Source organism: Geotrypetes seraphini, chromosome 17 (assembly GCF_902459505.1).
Source record: "Geotrypetes seraphini chromosome 17, aGeoSer1.1, whole genome shotgun sequence".
Taxonomy (NCBI): Eukaryota; Metazoa; Chordata; class Amphibia; order Gymnophiona; family Dermophiidae; genus Geotrypetes; species Geotrypetes seraphini.
Window position 1 is genome coordinate 3,216,764 of NC_047100.1, and position 26,047 is coordinate 3,242,810.

General features: G+C 43.0%; 1 protein-coding gene across 8 annotated transcripts in view; it reads left to right on the forward strand.

Annotated features, from left to right (window-relative positions):
• GRIP2 (glutamate receptor interacting protein 2) overlaps positions 1-25,793 on the forward strand; it is a 223,587-nt gene extending 197,794 nt beyond the window's left edge. For 5 of the 8 annotated variants that reach the window (XM_033925931.1, XM_033925930.1, XM_033925934.1 and 2 more), the window contains 12 exons: positions 2,561-2,706; positions 3,499-3,579; positions 7,019-7,085; positions 9,269-9,414; positions 11,019-11,163; positions 12,810-12,949; positions 13,932-14,099; positions 15,353-15,503; positions 18,003-18,123; positions 19,770-20,003; positions 21,204-21,350; positions 23,648-25,357. In XM_033925931.1, the coding sequence (XP_033781822.1) occupies positions 2,561-2,706; positions 3,499-3,579; positions 7,019-7,085; positions 9,269-9,414; positions 11,019-11,163; positions 12,810-12,949; positions 13,932-14,099; positions 15,353-15,503; positions 18,003-18,123; positions 19,770-20,003; positions 21,204-21,350; positions 23,648-23,839 (1,738 nt within the window). In that variant the 3' untranslated portion in view covers positions 23,840-25,357. The other 3 variants (XR_004537330.1, XM_033925935.1, XM_033925936.1) reach the window with 3 other exon arrangements.
• The last annotated feature ends 254 nt before the right edge of the window (positions 25,794-26,047 follow it).

Consider the following 26,047-nt stretch of genomic DNA (forward strand, 5'->3'; position numbering starts at 1 on the left):
GACGGGAAGATCTTTTGTGGTCTATGAGGTCAGGTCAGATCTGGGTTTGTGCCAGAAAAGCCTCAATTAGCCAATCCAGTCAGCAACTCTGTCTTTGGAGTATGAAGAACCTTTGCATAAGTGATATTCGTAGTTGATCCAGATTTAGTGCAAGAAGCTGAATAGCTCTCTAGGTTCCAAATTCCTTTTGAGAAAGCAGATAGAAGCACAGAGGAAGAGATAAGGTGACTGTGTCTTGTTTCTACACTAGCTGTGGTGTTTTTTCCTTTTCTCTTAAGTAATTTTGCCTGGGTGACTTTGAAAAGGTACCAGGCGAGGTAATGTTGCTGAGGCAGAGATTTGAGTGTGATCAGATGCACTTAGGAATAAACAAGGAACTCATCTGTGTTTTCTGTAGATTTCAGCCTGCCTTGGACTCGCAAATTAAAAACATGGACTCGTTTGCTGTAATTGACTCCGGCCAGCACATTAATGATTCAGAAAGAAAGCCGTTTTTAGGGCTTTGTCTTGTAAATGGTTTCACAAAAGCTTCCCAGCAAGACTTGGTGATGGGCGTGGAGGTTTGCCGATTGACTCTGTAAAGAATCGTGTGTGAAATGAGATCTCTTCTGCTCATTCCTTCCCATCCTGGTCTCAGCTAGAGACAACAGTGAGTTAGGCCTAGTTGCACTAAAACCAGCGATCGTCGCTAAACCTGTTTTTTAACATCTGTAGCGATGGTCGCATTTGCTGACCTGATGCAGAAAACAGCTCACCGCCTGGTTTTCTGCAAGATCGCTCATTCCCCGATCTGACCATGCAAATAAGCTAATTAATATTAAAATGCCATGTAAACTAGTAGAGCGATAGATGCTCTAACATGGCTTCCCGATGCACTTAAAAAAAGTGATCGCTTTTAATGATCCAAAAAAGTGACTGGTCAAGCAAGACTAGTCACATGTCTGTCCTTTTTTTTTTTTTTTTGATGGGCACAGATACTGTGCATGTTACATATGCACAATATCTGACCCATTAGAAAAAATGCCTCCCACCAATGGCAGCCCTCCCCATGAAGTAGCACCACGAACCAACCCTCCCTCCCTCCGCAGCTGTGAAAATGGCAAGAGGAATGCCCACTTCCTCCTGCCGTGCTGATGCCGCCAACCCTCCCTCCCCCCGTGCAGATGAAAATTGGCAGGAGGGAAGCCCTGCCAAAACCATACCCTACCCTCCCCTGAAAAAAAGGCCACTGGATGCACTTTTTGTCTTACGGGGCAGATATTGTGCATGTTGTTAAAAAATAAATAAATAAAAAGTTTAGACAGGTAAGTGACTGGTCTTGACCAATTGCTTTTTTGGATCGCTAAAAGTGTTCAATTCTAGTCTCCTTATCTATAAAAAGATATAGTGGCACTAGAAAAGGTTCAAAGAGTAACCAAGATGATAAAGAGGATGGAATTCCTCTCATATGAGGAAAGATTAAAAAGGTTAGGGTTCTTCAGCTTGGAAAAGAGACAGCTGAGGGGAGACATGATTGAAGTCTACAAAATTCTGAGTGGAGTAGAACGGGTACAAGTGGATCGATTTTTCACTCTTGTCAAAAATTACAAAACTATGGGATGCTCGATGAAGTTAAAGGAAGATACTTTTAAAACCAATATTTTTTCACTCAGAGAATAGTTAAGCTCTGGAACGCATTGCCAGAGGTTGTGGTAAGAACAGATAGCGTAGCTGGTTTGGACAAGTTCCTGGAGGAAAAGTCCATAGTCTGTTATTGAGAAAGATATGGGGGAAGCCACTGCTTGCCCTGGGTCGGTGGCATGGAATGTTGCTATTATTTGGGATTCTGCCATGTACTTGTGACCTTGATTGGCCACCGTGAGGACAGACTACTGGGCTTGATGGACCATTGGTCTAACCCAGCAAGTCTGTTCTTAACCATAAGATTTCTGGAGCACAAGTTGGAGCGGTGGGGGGGTGGGGGTAAAAGAAGAGACGACAGCAGCTACCATCAGGCAGAAATTGCTTTGGGTCTCCCTGGCAGTGTCTATGGGAATCACCCTTTTTTTTACTTGTTTTGTAGTCCTTTAATGGTAATGTTGACTTGCCCTAAAGCTCCAACATTAGCAGAACATTAATCTGAAGACTTCTCGTGTGCGATCACATTAGCTGGTCTCCGGTGCATTGAAAAGCCAGATGAATGGCTTAATGGAGGCATTGTATTAGAGGTTTCATTCCCCTATGAAGCTGTCTTCTATTTTGATTTTTTTTTTTTTTTTTTTGGGGGGGGGAAGTGTTTTTACTACTTCCCCAGCTTTTTCTCGCTTTCACCTGCTCTTTCCTGTCTCATTTTGCTTTGCTCTAGCTCACACTACTGTAAATCAGACTGTTTGCTTTCAGTGTGCCACCTAGGGCAGGGGAGGTATGTGCATGACATCCAACATTTGGGCCTTTTTCTCCAAGTTCAAGACTTTCTTCCTCTTGGCTTCGTGTTCACCAGTTTCCGATCAATTCTTAGGTATTTGGTGCAAATTGCCAGGCACTGATTTTCTGCCACCCTCCCCTTCTCTCCTAATTGCAGATGTGGGTTACTTCAGGTGGGCGACAGAATGGTGTCCATCAATGGCATCCCAACAGAAGATGGGACCCTAGAGGAGGCCAATCAGCTCCTGAGGGATGCTGCACTCACAAACAATGTCACGCTGGAGATTGAGTTTGATGTGGCAGGTGAGTTAAGAGTCTTTAATCTAGTGCTGTGCAAAAAGGAGTAGGTGCTAGGGAGGGAGCAGGAGAGGGATGCGGAGAAATGGTCTAGGGTGCTGAGCAGTCCTCTGGCTCTGGAGTATAGATTTACACTCCTTTCCAATTCCAAGCTAAAGGTGAATTTTATCTTCCAAAACTGTAGGTTTTTTCACTGCTCAAGCGGGCTTACAATACCTGTGATTTTGCTACATCATTTTCCATTGCAAGATGCCAAAACAGTTTACAATCAAAATTAATAGAAGAGGGAGCCAGAGTGCCGTAAAAGGAGAAGAAAAGAGTGCAGGCGGAAGGGTCTTGCCCAAAATCAGAAGCATGGGTGGGAGAACAACAGAATGTAAACTCTGCTTTAAACCGCAAGGCTGCTCTTGAGTCAGCCTGGAAGCAGATTCTAAAGGGAATCGGCACCAAAACCACCCTTGCCTGCGGTGCCTTTTTTTTTAATCCAGCGCCTGCCACAGGGCTATCATTCTTAAAGCTCGGAGTGCTTGTCATACAAGCGTCAAATTGTCATTTTATGCAGAGGAAACAAGCATCAGCCTTGTTTGTTATTGATCTGTGGAATTAATGAGGCAGCCACAATAGAAGCCTTACAAAGAAGGCCAAGTAGCCGACACATGCAAGAGGGTTGGGATGGGATGGATGGGATAAGAAAATGAGCTTAGTGGTGTCTTCCTAGACTAGTTTAGGACCTCTGGATTCATGATGGTTCCAGTGAAGCTGTGTTTTCTCTTTTTTTCTTCTTCTTCTTGTTCTCAGAATCTGTGATTCCTAGCAGTGGTACGTTCCATGTAAAACTTCCCAAGAAAAGAGGTGTGGAGCTTGGAATTACCATCAGTGGTGAGTGTTGGCTATAGTCCAGTGGGTCCCAAACCTGGTCCTGGAGGGGCCCCTCCCCACCATTTTACCAAAGCGTGGTTTTTAGAGCAGCCATGGCGGTAACATCTCCAATGCTCATAGGAATTCTATGAGCGTCAGAGCTTTTGTAAAAGGTTGGGATAGTTAAGAATCTTGTAATTTTTTCAGAACATATAGCAAACAAACAGCATGTCCCTATATTTTATAATTTAAATATTTTAGGATCATCAGAGGTATCCAATGTGAGCTGTTTGTATCAAATTCTTGAAACTAGGTTCACCAGCACTTCTTCATCGATCCACTTATTTCTTTATCTTTTTTTCTTGATTTAAATTCTATATAAACTACATCCTAGAGTCACAATATTCACCAATGTATCTCATGTTTGGGGGGGAAGTTCTTATTGGGGGTGAAGAAGTGCTGATGAACCTAGTTTCAATGACTCGCATTGGAAACCTCTGATGATCCTAAGATACTTGGAGGCCTCCGGCCAGTCGAGTGTTCACGATATCCACAATGGATATTCATAAGAGGAGTTTCCTTGTAGTGGAAGCCAAGAACTAGAAGCTGACCAAAACTTTTATTTCAGTTTTAGCCAAAACCCAAAACTTCCACCAAAACCATGTGAAAATTTTTGGTCAAAACTCATGAAGCCACAACCGAAAACTCAAGTTGGCTTGTGTGAATATGAAGTAGTGACGGCCTTTGGGGATTGTCAGCTTGCAGTCTGCATCCCTCTGTTTGATCCACAATATTCAAGCTATAATAATTTAAATAATGAACGATCATATTTTCCCTCCAGGCAAAATAGTCTCCACAAACACCACCACAGCTAATGAAAAGAAACCAAAAGCCATGGTGCTTATAGAGTAGTCGATTTTGTGCCACATGTCTTTCTCAATAACAGACTATGGACTTTTCCTCCAGGAACTGGTCCAAACCTTTCTTAAAACCAGCTATACTATCCGCTCTTACCACAACCTCTGGTAATGCGTTCAAGAGCTTAACTATTTTCTGAGTGAAAAAACATTTCCTCCTATTGGTTTTAAAAGTATTTCCCTGTAACTTTGAGTGTCCCCTAGTCTTTTTAATTTTTGATGGAGTGAAAAATCAAAACTGTGAAAAGAGAGAGATCACTGGAGAAGGATATCATATTTGGGACGACTGAAGAAATTCAAGAGGGCGACCTGCAAGTAGGTGGTTGGACATGTTGGCAACTATTATGGGGATGATGCTGGAGGACCTCGTTGGACTAGTACTTGATTGACTGACTCTTTGGATCTTTAACTCATCAAGTCACTATGACGAACCCAAGTCAATGGCACCTAACACACACATGCCATAGGTTAAAGATTCATGGAAATGCACACAAATCTAGATGATTTTTATTTTTAAGTGTGCAGGTTGGGATCATAAGGCCTAAAAAAATCTTAAATCATTGCACATTTCGAGTCCACTTCTCTAGAAGAAAATGTATCGAGTCAAAAAGATTAAAACAGATTAATAATTAATGTTGTTGTACATACATCAAATTCAGGAACCTGTCATTGCAATTAATAAATGGAAGAGCCGAGCTGGAAATCTTGATTGATTTTTTGGCTCTTTTGTTATAATAGATTCAGATTTGAAATGCTTAGAATTAGATTTGTCATTTTTCATGGATTTAGTTGACCGATATTTGATGTGTATAGGAAGCTTGAGATTTTCTCATTAGCTTCATTTTTCAGTGCTTGCTGACTCTAAAGCGTTGCCAGTTCACGGGCTGTTTCTCTTGTTTCGCATTGGAGATTGGGGGGGGGAGAGGGAAAACTCCTGAAAATGCAAATTGCTTGATACCTTAATCAGCCATTGAAGGCCAGATTCTATAAACGAGGATGATTCATTGCGAAGTCACAACCAGAATTCGCTGTCATCTGTGGGATGTTAAAATTATCTCAATTAACATTTACATGAAGAAATTAAGGCCACCTTTTACTAAAGCGATTAGCGTGGGCCGGCGCAGTAACCGCACCGAAACCCTTTAAATCCCTATGAGCTTTGATACGGTTGCTGCGCAGTATTTGCTAACGCCGCTTAGTAACTTTTCTAAATTTTGGAAAATTAAAAAGGTTTTTAGGAAAATTTAAGATTACTTGGTCACTAGAGTGTGATATTCTATTTAAGGAAGATATATTTATTAACTGTCATTTCCCCCCTCCCCGTTTTACTAAACCACGATAGCGGTTATTAGCGTCACTATGTGTCCTACTGCTGTCTAGCAACCAATCAGGATGCATATTTTTTTAAAAACTAAACCCGAGGCACTGTAGGCATTTGTCGTGGTTGAGAGAGACATGTTAGGACACTTAAGGTCACCCAAGGCTGGGCATGGGCGTGGTTTCACCCGGAGGTGTCCTTGGGCAAGCTTAAGCTGCACTAGGTGTCTCCCTAGGGCCGTGACAGATGCCTGAAATGTAGACCAGCAAAATGTAGACCAGCTACATGTCAAATAGACGCGGCCGCTCAGCTGATTGCGGCAAGGGAATCCCCCTTCCGTGATCAGCTAATCGGAGTCTTAGGCTTCCTTTCCAATGCATCCTGAGATGCACTGGGAGAGGCCAAAGACTCTGCCTTAGTTATCTGGCCAATTGAATGCACTGGGAGAGGCCTAAGACTCTGATTGGCTAAAGGCCCCTCCCTTGGCCTCCTTCCCAGGATGCACTGGGAAGGAGGCCTAAGACTTATTGGCCCAGGTCCTTAGGCATTTGAACCAATCAGGGCCTTAGGCCCCTCCCCATCCCAGAATGCATCGGGAAGGGAAAGTGGAGTAGTGGCCTGTTGGCTGGAGAGTATAAGCATCCCTCCGGCCAGACTTTCAAGGTACGGGGGGTTTTGGGGGGTGCTGGGGGACCCATAGGTTTGGGGAAGTGGGGGGGTCTGGAAGGGGGGGGATGTCACCAATTGGGAGGGTGAGAACATCAGGGGGGTGGCGGCAGGAGGGAATGGGCACAAGTGTGGCAGGGAAAGAGTGGGGGTGCGAAGGCCCCTGGTGCCTCTAATTCTTGCTACGCCACTGGTCTGAATTAAATCTGAGGAATTTTCCAACCTATTTCATGGTCTCTGTGAGCTTTTACTGCTTGGTGGATGATAGAACTTGGTCTCAGAATCTTGTATATCAGAGGCTTAGTTTTATTTTGGGAGTTTTGCAGCTTATAATTGACTATTGAAAGGAAGTTCCTGGGGACAGATGTGGCCATGATGCCTTGACAAGGTGGTATTTGGACAAGGGAGCATTCCTACAGATATGGCTGCCCAGGAGTTTACTTCTGTCGCGGCATGGTATGCTGGCACTCCTCTTCCAAAGAGCCCCAAGCTTTTAAACCCATTTTTCTCTCTGCTTCTCTGTACTATTATTCAACTTGTTTTCTTTGTGTTTTTCCAGCTGCCAGTAGAAAGACCGGAGATCCTTTAATTATATCCGATATCAAGAAGGGAAGTGTAGCACACAGGTGAGAGAAACCTTTGTTTTATTTCCAGAAATAAAAGCTGCCAAAATACCCTGTCTCGTGACAAGGGAAGTGCATTTACCAAGATTGTGCTTGCTGAGCTGCAGCTCATGGCTTTTGCGCAAATGCTTTGCTAAACCTGTTCGTAGTTTTACCTGGTTTGACCCAAGCAAAAAAAACGTGCCAAAGAGGAGAAAGATGAGAGTGGCAGTAGCAAAGAATGATTCTGTAATATTATGGAAACAAAAGATCTTCGAGTACCACAAAATGCAATTGGAAAGCCCCTTGTAGCTCCGGCCTCAAAATGGCTGCCGAGACCTCTCCGTTCCTGTCATGGTATGTGCAAAACTAACTGTGACAGAGCAGGGCACAGTGCTCAGGAAAGGATTTCTACAAACACATGTATCACACTTTGTAATGTTCCGAACAAAAAGAACTCTTTATTAAACAGCAGGGAAGAGCCTGTTTCTTTACAAGTTTCCCTTAATGGTTTCTTTTCCAAAGAAACAGCTATGCTCTTCAACTTTCCCACTCCTTTCTGTTGACATTCTCAGTAGGGCTTGACACACCCCAAACCAGTCTTTATCACACTTGCAAGAAACCGTTTTATGCAGCATTCAATCACAGATCTGGTCAGACATTAGAATACAGGCAGCAAAACAGGTCAGCTCTTCCATATGGTTTCCTTAGCTCCTATGTTCCTTCTGGGGCCTCCATATGCAGCAAAGCTGACCACACCTACATCCCAGATACCCTCAACCAAGCTGTCAGTAACTGTTTCACCTTGTATAGTCTTTCTTTCTCAGCTCAAGTGAGGGCTTCTGCCTCGGCCATGTCTAGGGGAAAGCTAGGGATTCTCCTCTGTGGCAGATAAACACCTCCCTGCTGAGTTCCGCCCCCTGACTTAGCAGGGTTACCTTGTTAAGGTGACTCAGCACTGAGCTGTAAAGCCCAGTGTGGTCTGGGACATGTAGTCCACTCAGCCTTGGGCTAGCAGCCCCTGCTGTATGGAGGTGGAATGGTAGCATTAATGGAAGATAACTCCTTACTCTTTCACACTAACCATTAGGAGACGCTGATGTCCCACCCCTGCCGCAATGGAGAGAAAACTTCATCAGTTATGCTGTACACAGTCTTAACATCTTAAAATAATTCAGAAAAAAAACTGTGGTTTTAGCAGTAAAGAGATGCCATAAACATATCTTCATTATCACATTGGCTAATTACAGAAAAGACTTTCACAAAACTGAAACAGTAATTAATTCTGGAATCTGGGATTGGGCTTTGTTACACATATTTCAGGTTGTCTTCTTCAGCAGTTGATTGGTCAACATCTCTCCCTCCGAGTCTGTGGTGCTGAAATAAATGCTGTGTCTGCTTTTTCACGGAAAGTACTTCTGTCATCTCTGCTCTACCAAGAGGGAAAGGTTCTGGCTTTTGTGACTATGGGAGTGAAGGCTGCAGTGTCTTCTCTTGGTCCCTGGTGTTTACTCTTAATGTATTTCTTTGTGAAAAGTAAAGCCCCAGCTTATCCATCAAAATTGAGTGTTGGACAATTGGACGTCCGGTTTCTAAGGTTATTGAACATTTTATAGATTGAAGGAATGTGTGTAATCCTGAAAGATTTAAATACTTAACTGACAGATTTGGCACTCTCACACCAACCTCTCTTCTCTCATACTTATATAATTCCACTGGAGTTCCGTTCCTTCCCTAACCATGTAAACCGTGTCGAGCTCCATCTGCGGAGATGATGCGGTATATAAACCCAAGATTTAGATTAGATTAGGTGCACAAGTCAGAAATAGATTATTTTTTTGCATTTCAAAATAGATTAGATGGATTCCCACTTTAAGATGGATCTAGATATTCCTAGGAAGATAAATAAATCATGCTCTTTTCAGGACCAGTCACATGGCAGAACCAGCTTTGCAAATTATTAATACAAATCCTTCTGGAAGGGATAAAAATAAACAGGAAGGTCCAGAGATTACGAAGAGGCTGGTTGAGTTAGCCCATAACCTGGGAGCAAAAATTTTGTTTGTGGCTGGGATTGGAATTCAAAAGCACTGTCCAATCAAATAGCAGTAGAATTGAAAATTAGCAGACAAAAGAATTAATTCTGTCTTTGCTTTTTTTTCGCTTTTCCCCCCCCCCTGCATGTTCTGAACCTGGATTATCCACAGAACAGGAACGTTGGAGCCGGGAGATAAGCTGTTGGCCATCGATAACATTCGTCTTGATAACTGCTCCATGGAAGATGCAGTGCAGATTCTGAGGCAGTGTGAGGAACTGGTGAAACTGAAGATTAGGAAGGATGAAGACAACTCAGGTATGACCTCCCATAGTAACATGTAAATGACGGCAGATAAAGACCTGCTCGGTCCATCCAGCCTGTCCAACAAGGAAGATAGAGCTGCATAGCAATGTTATAAAGACATTTCCATGCACTCTACCCCAGTTGGTGAAGAACTCCATAGAGATCCACCAAACTTCATGAATTAACAGAAAGTGGTGGATGCATCTTGGTAAAGAAAGATACAAAGTAATGCACATTTATAAATATAAGATTCTCGTAGATTCTGTTTTTGATCAGCCTGTCTCAGAAATGATAAAGCGCACCTGCAAAATCAGAGAAGGGCAACTTGGAGAATCATTTGTACACAGACTCAGGAATCTGTCTTCGAGCAACATGTGTAGGAAGTTGTGCACTGTGCCTGGGACCTTTCTCTGTTTCTGATCACATGTCATCAGTGGACATGTTGTCAAATAAAACCAGAGGAGGTACAAGTGAAAGCCAGTTAACATTCAATGTCTTGCTTGCCTGGAAGGGCAGAATGGGGGATGGCTAGTCTACACTTAGTCTGTTGTGCTGACCATAGCTCACTATACAGCTACAGCTTTTGTAGATTTCCTCCCTCTGAAGTCTCCTCAGGCTTTGTACCGAAAGCAAGGACTCTATTTCTTGAACAACTTTCTTTAATAACATGAGGTAAAGAATAAACACTCACAATTGATGACTTCAAGTCAGTTCAGCTCTGTCACATAATCTTCTCACTCTACCAGCTTCCCCTTTCCAAAAAGGGAGCTGGGAGTGTGTCCACACCTTGTAGATATAACATTGTTCTCCAGACTTAGATATAAAACTAAGCTGTGTTAGAAATAAAGGGTGAAAACCTAGTGGGAGAACAATGCTAAACACAGGTTCTCATACAGCCATGCAGTCTACAAAATACATGTTCTCTCTGAGTGAACAAGAAGGGGGGGGGTGGGGAGATGAGCGGGCTTAAGCTCTGTGGATGCAGCCTAGCTCTCTAGAAGCAAAGCCCTCTGGGGATTTAAGTCCACAGAGCACACTTTCCTCATGCATCTTAGCACAAACACTTATACTGAGAACATGCCCATGTAAAATGGGGGCAGAACATCTGTTCTTCTGAATGCACTTTGTGCTGCCACTGTGGGAGTTAGGGTGCTGGGTTAGATGGGCCTTTGATCTAATCCACTTGTTGCTCGTGCATAGGGTTTTTAGAGGACTGTCTGGGCACCCGGAGGGATTTCCAAAATCCGGCAGTTTGTCCGGGTTTTGGAAATCCTGAGCTCGGAGGCTGCGTCTGGAAGCCTTTGCATGTGGGTGATGTCATTTTGCTGACATTCGTGCATGTGCAAAAGCTTCCAAATGCAGCCTTCGAGCTCAGGGAGGTTCCTGGGGACGGAGCTGGGGGAAGAATGGGGTGTGGCCAAATGTCATCTTTTATTTTTTTTCAACCCTATTCATGCAGCGAGTCCCAGTAACCCGTGCATAGAATTGTCAGAAAGGGAGAGTTGGCCAGGAAGAGAAGTTCATTACAAGGCTGCAGATAATTCAGTGGAAGGTCAAACTTAAGAAAAAGCAAAACTGATCTGTTGCTCTAACCATCCTCCCATCTTCCCTTCCAGATGAACAAGAGACAACGGGTGCCATTATCTATACGGTGGAGCTGAAGCGCTATGGGGGTCCCCTGGGGATAACAATCTCAGGAACAGAGGAGCCTTTCGATCCCATTGTCATCTCAGGACTGACAAAGCGTGGACTGGCAGAGAGGTGAGCTTCAGGGGGTGTTCTTTCTCATCCTGCTAAGGGATTGGGGCAAAATCCTATTGAGCTACTGGACTTGGAGCATGGGCTGAAATCAGGAGTGTCTAGTTAAAAGCCGAGAGAAAAAATGTTCTGTTAATGGATCGTTCTAAGGGTTTTATCAGTAAATATAAGACAGATTTGGGGGAGAAGGGGAAGGGTTGATTAAAGGTATGCAGAAATCCTAAAGGTGGTCACTCCTCCCCGAAGATCTAAGGGATTCATTACCTGGAAAAGCCCTAATCTTAAATCTGACCCTGTGATGCTTATTTCTGCATCCCCCTCCCCCCGGTGCAGGTCTTTCCTTTCATTCTCGCTTCTCAACTGAAAACCCTCAGTTCCTTGTGCATTTTTCCCATCCCCTCGCATCTCGTAACTATAGGCCCAGTGGCAGAATGCTGCTGCTGCCTCCTTATGATTCATGGGATCTGCATTCGCCGTCACTTTTCTTCCTACCCCACTCCTCCTTATTTTTCATTTAGATGCAAGCACCAAGGCTAAAGGATCCTTTTGGACTTAGCTCTCAGGAGGCTGGCCTTAAAAGCTCAGTGGGAGCTCTTGAGCTCCATCTTCTGCAGACTTTCAAGCAGCCAGATAATGTGTGTGGCAAGAATGTCCAAAGCTAGAAATGCTGGTCTGTTGTACAGAAGCCTTCTGAATAATTTAACATTGGTGGTTTCTAGTATGACTTGATTAGGAAACTGCACAGCCATCCCTAGAGATGCTCAAGGAACAGTTTGAAGAGCTCTGCCGAAGAAGGAACCACCATCGCTAAGAACTTGAATGTTCTGGGCGTGGCTGCAATTAGCAGAGTATTTAAAGACCATTACAAATCGTGTTCCTTTTCCTGTAGTCTATTGTTGGAGTATGTGGATTCTCCCAGGGTTGATAGGGGTACATTGGGTTGGGATATTGATGCCTGACTGACAGATGCAGGGCAGGGTGTCACTGAGGAAAAGCCTTTCATATCCCACTCATACCCTGCCCTGCTTGATAGGAAATGCAGATCCTCTGCTTCCTGCTTGGAAACCACTGTGCCTGAATGCAAAGCTGCCAGAACACGTGCAATCCCAGCTTTTGGTCAGTGGTACTTTATAATAACATTGTACATGATGGCAGAGGAAGATCAAATCGGTCCATGCAAGACCGTTCAGTTGGTATTCTTTCACTTTGAGTAACTGAGCAAATAAATTCTCCCATGCTACCCAGTACCAACTCTTTTTCTAAACCATTTGACCTCTCAGCCCTCCCCACGACCCCTTTTCAAGCAGTCTCCAACTCTTGCTTCTCTGCTCTTACCACATCTTTCTTGCTTTTCTTCCCCTTTCACTTATAAACTGGTCTTTGTATCTCTGAGCTCTGCTCTGTACATAGGAGCAGGCTCATGCTCGGAACCCTGCCAGACCAGAAGAGGGGGGAAGATGGAGGGATGTTTGCCGCCAAAAAAGCCAAATGAAGTAAACACTTTCCTCCAATTTTCATGTATGTGGGGTATTTTAGGGTTCCTTTCACACATTTGTTCACAACACAGAGAAACTCTCTAATTTGGTGTGCCAGAACAGATTTGTGTCGTAAAAACTTCCATGTGTTTTGTGGGTTTTTTTCTTCCTTAGGACCGGAGCCATCCACGTAGGGGACCGCATCTTGGCTATTAATAATGTGAGCTTGAAGGGGAAGCCCTTAAGTGAAGCCATTCACCTTCTACAGATGGCTGGAGAAACTGTAACATTAAAGATTAAGAAACAAGCAGAAAGTGAGTACAATAAACTCATGTGCCTCCTTTCTGTGCTTGAAATGGTAAAAGAAATGAGAATCGTGTCAGGTGTGGAAGTGGCAAGCTCTTTTGGGAATCTTACCATATCGGGCCTTGTTTTAATGTTAACAATTTTAATAGTATGTTGGTTTGTGAAAAGCTTATGTGCATTCCATTGTCAGTGGCATATAAGTATTTAAATAAATTGAATTAAAAATCTGCAGGCGCAGAGCTGAGTTTCTTCAGCCGAGTGAAATGCAAAGGGCTGCCTCTGAAACGTCCCAAGACAGGAAGGTGTTTGTGGGAACACAACTGCTTGAAAGTCACTGGCAGTTTTAAGAAAAGCCTTGAACTTATTCTCAGCAATATGAGAGGTGGAAGTTTGGAAAAGTTTGGAAGCAAATGGTTGTTACAAAGGGAGGAAAGTGTGGCATAGTGGTTAGAGCTACAGACTCAGCACCCTGAGGTTCTGGGTTCAATCCCTGTGACACTGGGCAAGTCACTTAATCCTCCACTGCCCCAGGCAGACAGGGAAAATGCTTGAAACTACAAAAAGGTGGTATACAAGGCCCAATTCCTTTCTCTGATGTCATAATGCCTGGCAGAAACCCAAAGAGCAGCAACATTCCAGAGCTGAGATTGTGATGCCTCATAGCTTCATTGTTCTATATGGCTGGAGGAGAATGTGGTGCAGTGGTTAAAGCTACAGCCTCGGCACCCTGAGATTGTGGGTTCAAATCCTGCGTTGCAAGTCACTTAATTCTTCACAGCCCCAGGTACTTTAAGATAAATCATGAGCCTGCTGGGACAGAGAGGGAAAATGCGTTCTGAGCTTCTTTGGGGGGGGAGGGGGGATGGCTACATTAATCGAATAAATAAATGTCTTTAACAAAGGCAGAATTATGCTTTGGACACACTGAAGGCAGAGCCCCACATTAGGGGTAGAATGAAAATGCTACTTGCTGCCTTGTTTTGTTGTCAGGGTTGCACTCGAAGAGCTTGAATGATGTGAGTGACCCAGAGGAGGAGCTGACGGACTCTCAGAAGATGAGCAAACTCTCCGATATCTACTCGACCACTGTTCCCAGTGTAGACAGTGCCCTGGAATCCTGGGATGGGTCAGCTCTGGATGCTGGCTATGGAAGTCAAGGTGAACCTTGATAGCTGTCCTGTGTAATAAATGGGTGGCACTGAAAAGCTTCTTTGAAATAATAAACTCCTCTTGGCCCCAGCTGCCTTCCCTTTCATCCCCCTTCCTTCATATCTTTCCCACTCTTTTGGTTTCCCCCATCCTAAATTTATATGATGTATTCTTCGACCATTTCTCCTTTTGTGTCCCACGATACCGTATAGTGTGTCATTGTGTGTCCCCTCCCCTTCTATGTATTTTTATTAGAAACATTTTTTTGTTCAGTATTTTTAACTTGTAATGCCCCGTTTTTTCTTAGAATTTAAGATAGGCGATCAATCACATTTTTATTAAACTTGGATTTTATGTAAACTGCCTAGGTTTACATAAAATCCACATACTATATAGACACAGACTGGAAATAAGACACACACTACGTTCTTCCTCCCTCCACCCCTTGTCCACAGAATCCTGGAGTGGATTGGGTAAATCCTGACCCAATTGTTCACTTTGAGAAGAACAAGGACTAGGGGACTTTCCAAGAACTTGCATTGTAATATTTTTAAAACCAATATGAGAAAACATTTTTACTCAGCGAATCCAACTATGACGAAGATTCGCTACAAATCAATCTTGGAGCGCACCTTTCATGAAGGTGTCAAAGTTTGGAATGAGATTCTTTTCCAGATTAGACTTATTCCGTCTTATATATCATTTCATAAAGTTTTGAAAACATACCGATTTTCTAAGTTTTTGAAAACTTAAGCCGTTTTTAAGTTTGGGCACTTGTTGAAAATTTTCATCATTATGTAGCTAAAGCAGCTAGGGCTCTTCAGCGTGGAGATGAGGCGGCTCAGGGGAGATATGATAGACGTCTATAAAATACAAGTGGAGTGGAAAACCGATCTCTTGTTAGGTCTGTAATTCATCAAGTCGCTAGGACTTGACCATGAGTCGATGACACCTAACTAACTTTTGTATATAATATTATCCAACATTCCATTAGATTCAAATTTTTTTTAAAAAATCAATGCGTACCTCATGGAGTGTTCCAGTCGCACCATTTAACTGCAAGGCTTCTCTGGCTTAAACTTGGATATAAGAGGATACGGTTGGAATAGCCAAAATTTCACCAAAGTTTTAGTTACAGGCTAGCAAGGAAAAGTCAATATCAAACCGACTCTACCCTTTTGTATTAACGAGTACATTTTGCCATCATCCAGTTTGTTGCTCCATAATGGGACTTAAGTGTTGCTGGTTCCTTTCTGCTTCAGGTACTTACATGCCTCAGGCTGTGGGCATTGCGTTGCAGCCACATGAGTGGGTCCCCAGAAGACAGAAGAATAACACCCCTCCCACAGAACAGAGGAAAAGCTACCCCTATGTGGATGGAAGCTTCAGTGAAGACTGGGAGAAGCCAACTAGGTGGGTAGGAAGCGTTACAGGAATCTTGTTTTATTCATCTGTCTGAAAGTATGTAGATGATGCAAAGGTTCCATCTAGACTGGGGAAGCAAATTAAAAGGTTTAACTTTGGGAAGGTGAAAGCCCCCCCCACACTGTTCATTAGCAGTAGTCTTATGGTATTACTTTACTACTATGCGTGACATTCAGTAGAAGTACCTTAAGACTACCATTAGAGGGCAGGTGGAAATCAGCACTACCAAGACAAGGAATAGGGGATTGCTGCTGCTCCCTGCTGAACCACCATAGAGCCTGTGAAATTTCTAGAAAAGGATGGAAGGGGCTTGTTCACACTGGACCCTTAAGATAGTGGGTCCACCATGCTGGGGCCTATTATACATTAACGTGATGAGGAACATGCAATTAAATTATTGTAGGATTTACTAGGATTAGTGAATCCCCTGCTAATTGTGTTGTTATACCACACATTAATAATGTGGCCCCTAAATTGTAAGACCACTTAGGAGCAAGAACATGGCTACTATATGCTATTTGAACAGTTTGGGGGAAATGGTACTACAGAGTGGTCTTTGTTTAGTAATTCACATGATTTCCCTGTTTATTGAAGTCGTATGTAAACCGAGTCGAGCCCCAGATGATACAGGCTTAGATTAGATCAAATACTTGCACTTTTGATAGCTTTGATCTTAATATCTGAACTGAGACTTGCAGACTGGTACAGAACATGTGCTAAATTTTACATGTCTTAAGTTTTTAGCTTGTATCCATTCTTTAAACAGAGGGATCTGGGGACAGATTTGATGACTCTTGTCTCTTCTCATCCTTCTTCTACGTAATACAGTCAGACTTGTACAACCTTCTCACCACTGTACATGTTCTTCATTGCTCTCCCCACAGGCAGAGAGATTTTGGGCCCATTAAGGTTCAGTTTAGGGCTTTCTCGCCCCACTTTCTAGAAGCTGGAGAGAAGCAGAAAGCCCCAGTCTGAGCACATGTAGCACTTAGCAACCTGTTTCCTAAATTAATCACTAATGCAATGAGTTGTTGGGGTTTTTTGTTTTTTTTTTTGGGGGGGGAGCATGAAGGTAGTTTGAAAGTTACATTTTTAGTGATTATTGACGAACAAAGTCTAGACTTCAGCACATTTTTTTGCCACTTGTAACGTTCAGTTCTTCCCCTCTTTTTTCATTCTGAATTTATTTCAAATTGTTCCTGTATATTCAACATAGCCTCCAAATCTTTTCTATTTAACTTTATTGATTTTCTGCTGTTTCTGATAGGTATAAGGTATAAAACCCCACTTATTAGTATAATGTAACACACACTATCAGTATTCTGAGGCGGTCTCTCTGCAGATCAGCACCTAACTGTGAGCCGCCTTTTCCAGGTTTCCCCCCTCCTGGTACCAAAACATATCACAGAAAGATTTGGCCATTGGATGCATAGAGAGGCTAAGCCATTCTTCCAGAGTAGAAACTTAAGTTCAGTACTCTGAAAGTGTGTGCCGAGGTGCAGCTAAGGGGAAAGGAGAACAGTATGTGGAGATGGAGATTCTGCCTCATGTGTGGACAGGGGAAGCCGCCTTGTCCCTTTGCTCTCTCTTATGGGCTAGTTTCTTTATTTAATTCCTTGATATATACCGCCTTAAGTCTAGGTAGTTTCCAGTCCTAAAATTCTATAAAATCGATGAACATGACATCGCACATTATCTACATTCCAATATGTGACAAGCATATATCCAACGCAGTGTGGAATTGAGTGTGTAAATGAGTTAGGGGAGCAGATGAGGGAGCTTAAGTCTTTAATATCAAGAACCAATAAACCCTAAGTGAAAGAAAGCCATCCAGCCTATACCCAGCGGGTCTCATTTTCATGCTATTAGATCATTGAAAACCTTGGCAAACAGTTTGTCCATTTCCTATTGACTCCTAGAACACCAGCCATCTGTTCAGCTGTTTCGTGGGTGGAGTGGATTTTCCCTCTATAGGTGGGATGACTTGTGTAGCTGAACTCAATCATTTAATTTTCATCATTTTATATTATTTAATCCCACAGCGACCTAATATCTTACTCATTTTCTCACCATGTCTGTTCTCCTCTGTGTTTTCTCTCTCTTCTCAGGTGTTCTATGTCTCAGATCTGAGACCTGTCTCATCACACGCCCCCGTACTAACCGCCTGAGGCTCCCGGTTTACCCATAATGCATCCTTTCTTCTTTCACTTCTTTATTTCACCAAATCGTCTTCCTAAAACTACAGTCTTCCTACAGTCACTGTTTGTTTTGCCCCCTTCCGGAATCTGACATTGTTGCACCAACTTCCCCCATCCATTGAAGGACTGGTACCCATTAGTAGATGCATGGATGGGTCTCTTGCCTGAAAACTCATGTTGTTTGCTTTGTATATGAAGACTCTTCAAGGAGTTGAGCCGTTGGGTGTGGCCCTGTGGCTTTGCCGCTGCAGAAGATAGCTGATCATTTTTGATTCCTACGTTACAACAGATACTCCAGCCGCCATAACGACCTTGAGACTGGGCCTGAGGATAGTTTTTGGCAAGTTTTTGGAGAGGCTTTGGAGGACTTGGAAACATGCGGCCAATCCGAGCTTTTGAGGGAGATTGAGGTACTGTAGTTTTGTGTGTTTGTTTTTGCTAAATTTTAAACTTTGTTTTAAAGCAGGTATCTGTCTATAAATAGCTTTGCAAATATGAAATCGCCTTGTTTCTAACTAGACTCTCAATCATAATGCCTCTCAAATGTCAGAAACAGCCAAGTCCCAAAAGCAAAGACATGTGAAATAATTAGTTTAACTTAACCAAGCAAATGTCGGCATTCAATGGTATTAGTGGGAAGAAATTTGACAAACCTGAGTCCAAGTTTACAAGCTCATATTTCAGAGATTTTGTCAGTTGTCATGTCCCCCTCCCTTACTCACACACCTATTTTCCAATTTTCAAAGCAATTTAAGCAAGCAGGAGAGGGTACTGCCTGCTTAAATCCCATTCAGCGGCAATGCACCTGGATATCGGCCCTAAGCAGCCATTTTGAAAGTGGGCAGAAGAGGCGTGTTTCAGAGGCAGAAGCTATGTGGCTGCCAGTAATATTTAGAGTGCTTGCGTAGTTAACCAGGCATGTAGGCCCCCAAACTAGCTGTCCTAACTTTGTCAGGTTAGCTAAGCAGCTGCCAACACTGACTATTGGCTAGTACCCACATAACTATTGGGTAGCAACCTGAAACTGATCCTCTGGCTTCGTGTAAGTGACCGTATGGCAGAATCAGCTCGAGCTGTGCGTTCACTTGCATGGACTTACAAAGGTGGCCACCTTTAAAAATCTTGTGCTGTCATTTATCCTTCCTCCTCCCCTCTCCATCCTACCAACTCCTGCTTTGTCTTCTATTTGATGCATCCTTACCGCCATACGATAGAAATAAAATGGTGTGTGAAAGTTCATCTGGTTAGGTTGAATTATTTTCCTGCACCAAGCATTCTAGGGCACTGCAACCTTGCCTAATGGTGTGAAATGCACCCGAGTGTCGAGGCAGTGCTAGGTGTCCTTAGGAATCCATGGAATACAGGAATTTGGTTGTGCAGCAAATTTTATGAAAAAAATGATATATGGTTAGCTGAAAGGAAACTGAAGCACGAGTTCAGTAACGAAATGGTAAAAATCCAGCACAGAACAGGAGAGAGGGTATTGTTTGTGAAAGGACTTTGTAGTCCAACCCTTTCTTGGCTCTGTTCCCTGATGCCCACTTAAATGACACAATGAAAGGAATCATTGTACTTTTAATTCCTTTCATTTCTATCCAAGCATTGTTTGAAGGCGTTCACAGAATAGTTCCCCACCAAGATAGGAACTAGAGTATAATATGAATAGACTATATTTGGCATATTATGATCTATAGCTTTGGCATTACCTCCCTTCTCAGAAGGAAACGGGGTCCACATCTTTATCTGATTGCCAAAGTAGATCTAGTTCCCAGTTGACTTAGAGCCATTGCAATTTCCACTATCCAAAGTGTTCTATCCATCCGCCTGTTTCAAACCTGTCCTGGAGGACCATCGGCTGTTTAGGGTCTCGGGATATCCACTATGAATATTCATGAGAAATTTGCATGCCTGCTACCATCTCTTGCGTGTTCATTGTGGAAACACAAACAGCTGATGGGCCCTCAGGACAGGCTAAAGAGCCACTGTCCTAGCTGATCAGACAAGTGTGTCTGGCTGGTCTTTTGAACGTGATCCTAACCTACTCATTCTTTCATAGGCGTCAATCATGACAGGGAGTGTGCACAATTTGAGCCTTGAGGGAAGTAAGCTGCTCATGGACTCTGTCAACCAGTCAGGTTTGAGTCCACTGAGAAAAGGAAGCCCCCACCATTGCACTGAGAGCCAAAGCAAGCATTCCTTGGGACCTACTAGCAGAAACCAGCAAAAGCTGGAGAAGCTGCAAGTGAAGGAAGAAGGTCAAGAGACGTCAACTCCTCTTGAACTACACAAGGTTTGTATTGAGGGAGAAATTTTGCAGCCTCCAAAATAAATGCATACACTTTCTAGTCTCTTCTATCAAAAGCGAAATGAGCCCTGGTATGTCTCAAGTCTTTGAATGTCAATCCCCTTTCTGGTTGCCAGTAGTCTTGTGTTCCAATCTCCTGAGTATTTACCCTGATTGTCATTTCTGTAGGGCAGGAAACGTTTTCACCCTTTCTATAACCTCAACTAACTAATGCAGAATACTAGACCTCACAAATATAATAATAAAAAAAAACTTGGTTAGTAACAAACTCCCTTAACGACTGCAAATTATATCGCTTAAAGAGTTAGGGTGTGCTCAGTGCTCCAACATATAAGTCATGAAGAGGAACCATCACTGCACTACCAGCGTTCCTATGACAGCTAAACAATAGCAAACTCCTGCTACAGTGTTCCCTCTTAACAGAACCATAGAAATTGAAGATGCAATAATGTAGCACTTATCTTTAGTTGACAAGCATGCGCTTGCTGGTAGTGTCGCTCCTCATTTAAGCAATAGAACTGCTCACCTTGCTGTCCATCAACTTAACAGGCCTTCAAGGCTCATCAGTAACCCCTTGTGTCTAATCATGTCTTAATCCCAAAACAATGTGCAAAAATCATAATTGTCAAACATCAAAAATCCCCCCCAAAAACCTTTGAAAAATATCATGCTCAAAAAGATGCAACAGTGCCACTCTCCGCAGATGATTGTCTTGTTCCAAGCAAAGGGGCTCCTCATCTCCGGCTGAGTCTCCCCTTGGTTTCGCAGGTAATCGATCTTCTGCGAGGGAAATCTTCATGCGGCTCCGCAAGAAAATGTCGCTACACACAAGAAGCCACTGTCGAATAGTCTTCATGAGCACTGAGCATGCCATAACTCTTTAAGAGAGATAATTTGCAGTCATTAAGGGAGTTCTGTTACTAACTATTTTTGTGAGGTTTAGTATTCTGCATTAGTTAGTTGAGGTTATAAGTTCTGAGTTCCCAATATTGAACAAGTTCAATGGGGTTCTACCCTTATGTATACCAACTGTCTATAGACCATGTAAACAGCAGTGTCGAGTGCTGTATTCAACATGAATAGAATGAGTCAAAGGATTTCATGAAAGGCTTCACCTTCTCTCTTTGGCTTTTATCCTTTGCCTCTGAGGCTTTCTTGTGACAGACATTTCTTTTTTCCTTATAGGTGACCCTTGTAAAGGATCCTGAGAGTAATGACTTTGGTTTCAGTGTTTCTGATGGCCTTTTGGAGAAGGGAGTCTATGTCAATATGATCCGCCCAAATGGACCAGCTGATTGTGGTGGCCTGAAGCCCTTTGACAGACTCCTTCAAGTAATGGATCTAATAATAATAGAATTATATCAGCAGAATGTGTGTCTTTTCAATAATGCACAACTCATTTGATTCTGTAAAATCATTTTGTCATACCTCCTAGAATGTCTTCCTAATGCATGAAGGGTCCTAGTAGCTAACGGAGAAGTTGGGCCTACAGAAAATTGGAACCTCCTAGGTTGTCTTTTTTTTTTTTTTTTTTATGACATGTGCATTAGAGAATTATACGGTGGCTGTTATCCGTGGCTAGCTGCGGGTTACACGCCGAAACGGTGAGGGGAGAAAAAGTGCTCACTGCAGGTACGGGGACAAGGCCATCCACTGCCCCGTGGAGCGGTGAATGGCCTTGTCCCCGCAGTTAAGGGAGGGAACGCGCGCAGCCCCCTCCCTTCCTACTGGCCAAATCTATCTATCGCCCTCCCTCTTTCCTTCGCAGCATGTTTTAAGTTTACAGGGCAACTTGCTCAAGCCGCTGGAGTCTGCCTGTAGTCACATGCATCTGTGGGTGGAAGCTTCTCTTCTGACGCAACTTCCGGTTGCATCAGAGGAGAAGCTCCCGCCCACAGACGCACGCGACTGCAGGTAGACTCCGGCGGCTTGAGCAAGTTTCTCTGTAAACTTAGAACGCGCTGCGAAGGTAAGGGGGAGGGAGGGAGATGCTCGGACTGCAAGAGGGAAAGGTGGTGGTGGAGAGGAACAGATGCTGAAAGGAAATGGGGAACAGAGAATGGGGAGAAGATGCTGAAGGGAAATTGGGAACAGATTGGGGAGAAGATGCCAGACTATGGGGGGAATGGAGGGAAGAAGATGGGTGCCAGACCAATTGGGGGGAGTGAAGGAAAAGGCACAGTAACAGAGCGAATGGAAGATGCAGAGAGAAGACAGACAGTGGATGGAAGGAATTGAATGAGAAGATGAGGAAAGCAGAAACCAGACAAAGGTAGAAAAAAAATTCCTATTTTCCTTTTAGGATAAAGTAATATATTAGCTGTGTTGATAAAAATGTATAAACAAAGCCCTGCCAGCTGAACATCTTTCTCTAGTTCAGCAGCCAGAACTTTGATTTATAAGGAAGAAATAAGCTAAATATTGCAGAACTGAGGCTTGTATGGATGCTGCGGGGACAGTGGTCACTGGGATGGGGTGGTGACAGGGACAGTGGTCACGGGGACGGGGTGGTGACGAGAACAAATTTTTTCTCCATGTCATTCTGTAATGTGCATGTCTGATGCACATTCAAATCTAGAAAAGAGACATGTAAGATTGAATGAAGGATTTTTTTTTTTTTAAAGTTAAGAATTGCCACAGATGAGGTCTTTAAGAGATGACAAGACAAAATATCAGTGTATGCATATGGCCTGGTTTGTCCTATCCTAGAGGTTAGCAAAATTTACATGTCTGATAGTGGTTAAGTTTTTCTTGGCAGTTTGCTCTTGACGAATACCAGATGTCTGCAGGGAACTGCTCTGTGGTGGTGGTCATTCTGTTTTCTGTCAGCCTTTTCAACTATCTTTGTTTATTGAAAGCTTCTGACTGGGGAGTCAATTCAGAGTGGTTTACATGAGCTCCGGTAATGGTGTTACAATTCACGAGCTTTTGTAAAGGTGTTACAATACAGAGTTAAGTGTTTCTGTGATGGTTTTCAATCCTGCTCTCACTTTTGGTTTGGGTGTGGTGCATTTACATATCTTTTACACACAATTGTGCATTTGCATTGTTACTTATTGTATATGAAACCCTGTTTACACGTATCCTAAATAATTCTAGCAAATAATGTATGCTGTTCAAGATTGCCGTTAACCATTCTAAGAAAGTATACTATATTTGCATCGTCATAAATAGGTTAATCATTTCAACTAAGTAACTGAATTTACACGCATCCTAAATTGCTCTAGCAACGATATTATATTCTCCCCATTTACTATTTATTGTAGTTACTCATTCTAATTTATAATATTATATTTATATAATATAATATAATATATCAGAGGGCTATTTTGTGTCCTGAAGGAAATCGCCATAGCCATTCCTGGCAAAGTGACTTGACTGTCGCTTGCAATATGAGGAAGCCATCACTGGGTAATATTTTCAGTTCCATTACATAATTTTGAGCTGTCAGCATTTAGCAGAAGCTTACTTAAGCACATTGAGATATGGAGGGAAGGCCTACCTTTCCTGTATAGATAAATGTAATTTTAAGCCCAAAATACTATTTATGAAATGGGAGTCTTAGATAAACCCTGTTTTTAAGGACGTTTTCTTTGATTAATACTTCATTTTAACTCCAATTTTTTTAGGTAAACCACGTACGCACCAGAGATTTTGACTGCTGCCTGGCTGTTCCACTGATTTCTGATGCAGGAGGCAAACTGGAGCTGGTCATCAGCCGTAACCCACTGGTGGCAAGTGCTGACTCGGAGGCGGGCACCAGTATGCCTGCCAAACACTCCTTGGGGGTAGAGACCAAAATGAGCACACAGACTCTGTGACGAGGCCCAGGACCTGCAACAGTTTCACTGAGGGTTTGCACTCTATGGCCAGATGAGTACAGTGTGGCCTGGAGTGAAGACATTTGCCATACTTGCACTGCTCTTTGTGAGATGTGGACAGCGCAGTCCTGTCTCCAAAAATTGGCCTCCGCTCTTCTATTTTTGCCACAGCGTAACCCCCACTGGAGCTTGCTGGTGATGACTCTGTGCCAGCAGAAGGGCAATGAGCTATTGGCTAGCTCCTGTCTTGCCCCAAGTGTTGAGAATCGTAATTCTGGGGGTTTCCAAGAGATTAGCCAGAGCAGATGGATTTTGGGGGTTGGCCAACTTAAGCAACAAGCGATTTTCCCTCTTTCATGCCCTTTGAAGCCTTGATCTTCTTATATATCCACCCACATGCTCTCCCGTGGTGCTATTCCTAGCGGGGCAATGATATTTTAGTTTGGTTCTGATTGAATCCTCTCCTGACACCCCAATGCTCCAAAATGAAAAAGGACCCCTCCAATACTGTCTGAAAAATAACTCCTCTTGTTCCAAAACCGAAGGAAGGCTGAGCTTTATTGCTTGGAGAAAACAGATATGGCTGTTGTACGGACGTCCCTTATCTTCCCCCTCCTCTCTGGATTACAATCTTGCTTTTAAACAATGAGCACTCAAGTCATCTTTCTGACATCAGGGGCACTCAATCAACACCTTAATAGGACTGCAGCTGATCAAGAGCTCCAGTCTCTAAGTTACAAGAAACACACCTACGCCACCGACAGCCCTCATTACTCTTCTGTGAAGAACATTCTAGACACAATTTCCACAGACAGTATCTTGCACTTAATAAAGGAAACCCTTCCCCCTCCCTCACTCAGTTTTAATGTGAGACCTCACTAAAAGTTTGTCTGCCCTTGCCTCATTAGTCACTGGACTTGCATTATCTCATGGTAAACACAAGACCTGTTTTTGATCGAGTGCCAGTTACAAACGCACACTTTTCCGTTTCACACCTTAGGCCGAGAACCTTGAGTGCCTAGGACTTTATTCATTTGGCTGCTGCTAGCAGTTGAAATGAAACATTCCAAAAGCATTCTGGGAACTTTACTTAAGCCCTCACCCTAGAATTAACTAAATCAACTTGGTAGCCATGAAATTGGACATTATCCAGCTGGTTCCCCTATTGTGCTTATTTTCTAGAATATCAAGAGCCCTCCAAGCTGTGATAATCTGTTCTCCAGGTACCTCCGTGCAGCCTTGAAGATATCTCCACTTGCCACTTGTCTCACATCTCCTTCCATATTTAGCACTTTAGTTCTAGACAACATGCAGAGTTTTGGTAAGGGGCAGAGCACAACTTCAGTCAAAACTCGCTCTGCAGGTCCAAGCTTCAGCGGCTCTCCTTTTCACGGGCCATGGTTCCAAGCACCGAGAGCCTGATTCGCAGCCATGTCTGACTCCGACCAACGGGAGCCTTTGTCTGGTTTTAAATCCTCCATTGACGCAGACTCCTCTGTACAGTGCTGATAAATGCAATATACACTGTGCCATTCCCGCCACACTCCTGGGCGTGTGCCATAAAACCGAGACGGCGCAACATTCACGGAATTGGTGTTTTTATATGCAATATGTGAACAGTCCAACGCTCAGTGTGACTTCACACCGATTTATAATGATGACTTTTACTAAAGGCTTTAAAATTTTGTCCTCGTGTCCCTTCCTATGCATTTTGAATGATATTATACAGTAATTGCATTAGTAAATGTGTATTTTTATCTGTATAATATCAGAGTGTAATCCTTATAAAATATTTTTCTATTCAAAATTTTGTTATGTATCTACAAAAGCACAATATTTAAAAGGTACCGATTCCAATAAATATTTTAGTCTTTTGGACATCTTTGTAAATACATTTCTGTATTTAAAATGGGATTGCAAGGATTTTTATTAATAAAATATTGAAAGTGATTTATTTCTGCTCTGGCTTGTGCAGTCTTGTGTTGGTTTGGAGTATTGAAGTTGATTTTCAAATATTTTTGCATTCATTTTATGTACAACGAGTTTTGTCAGAGAAAAAAGGCAATGTGCATGAAATATCCCCACTTCACAAAAGGTCTGACTAGCAAATCTGGTGATTTTCCCAAGGGTAGGTGAGTAGGCTGACTGGATTTCTTGATTCGATCACTTCTATCTGGACCTTCTCCTTCCCTGTTTCTGTCTCTCTAT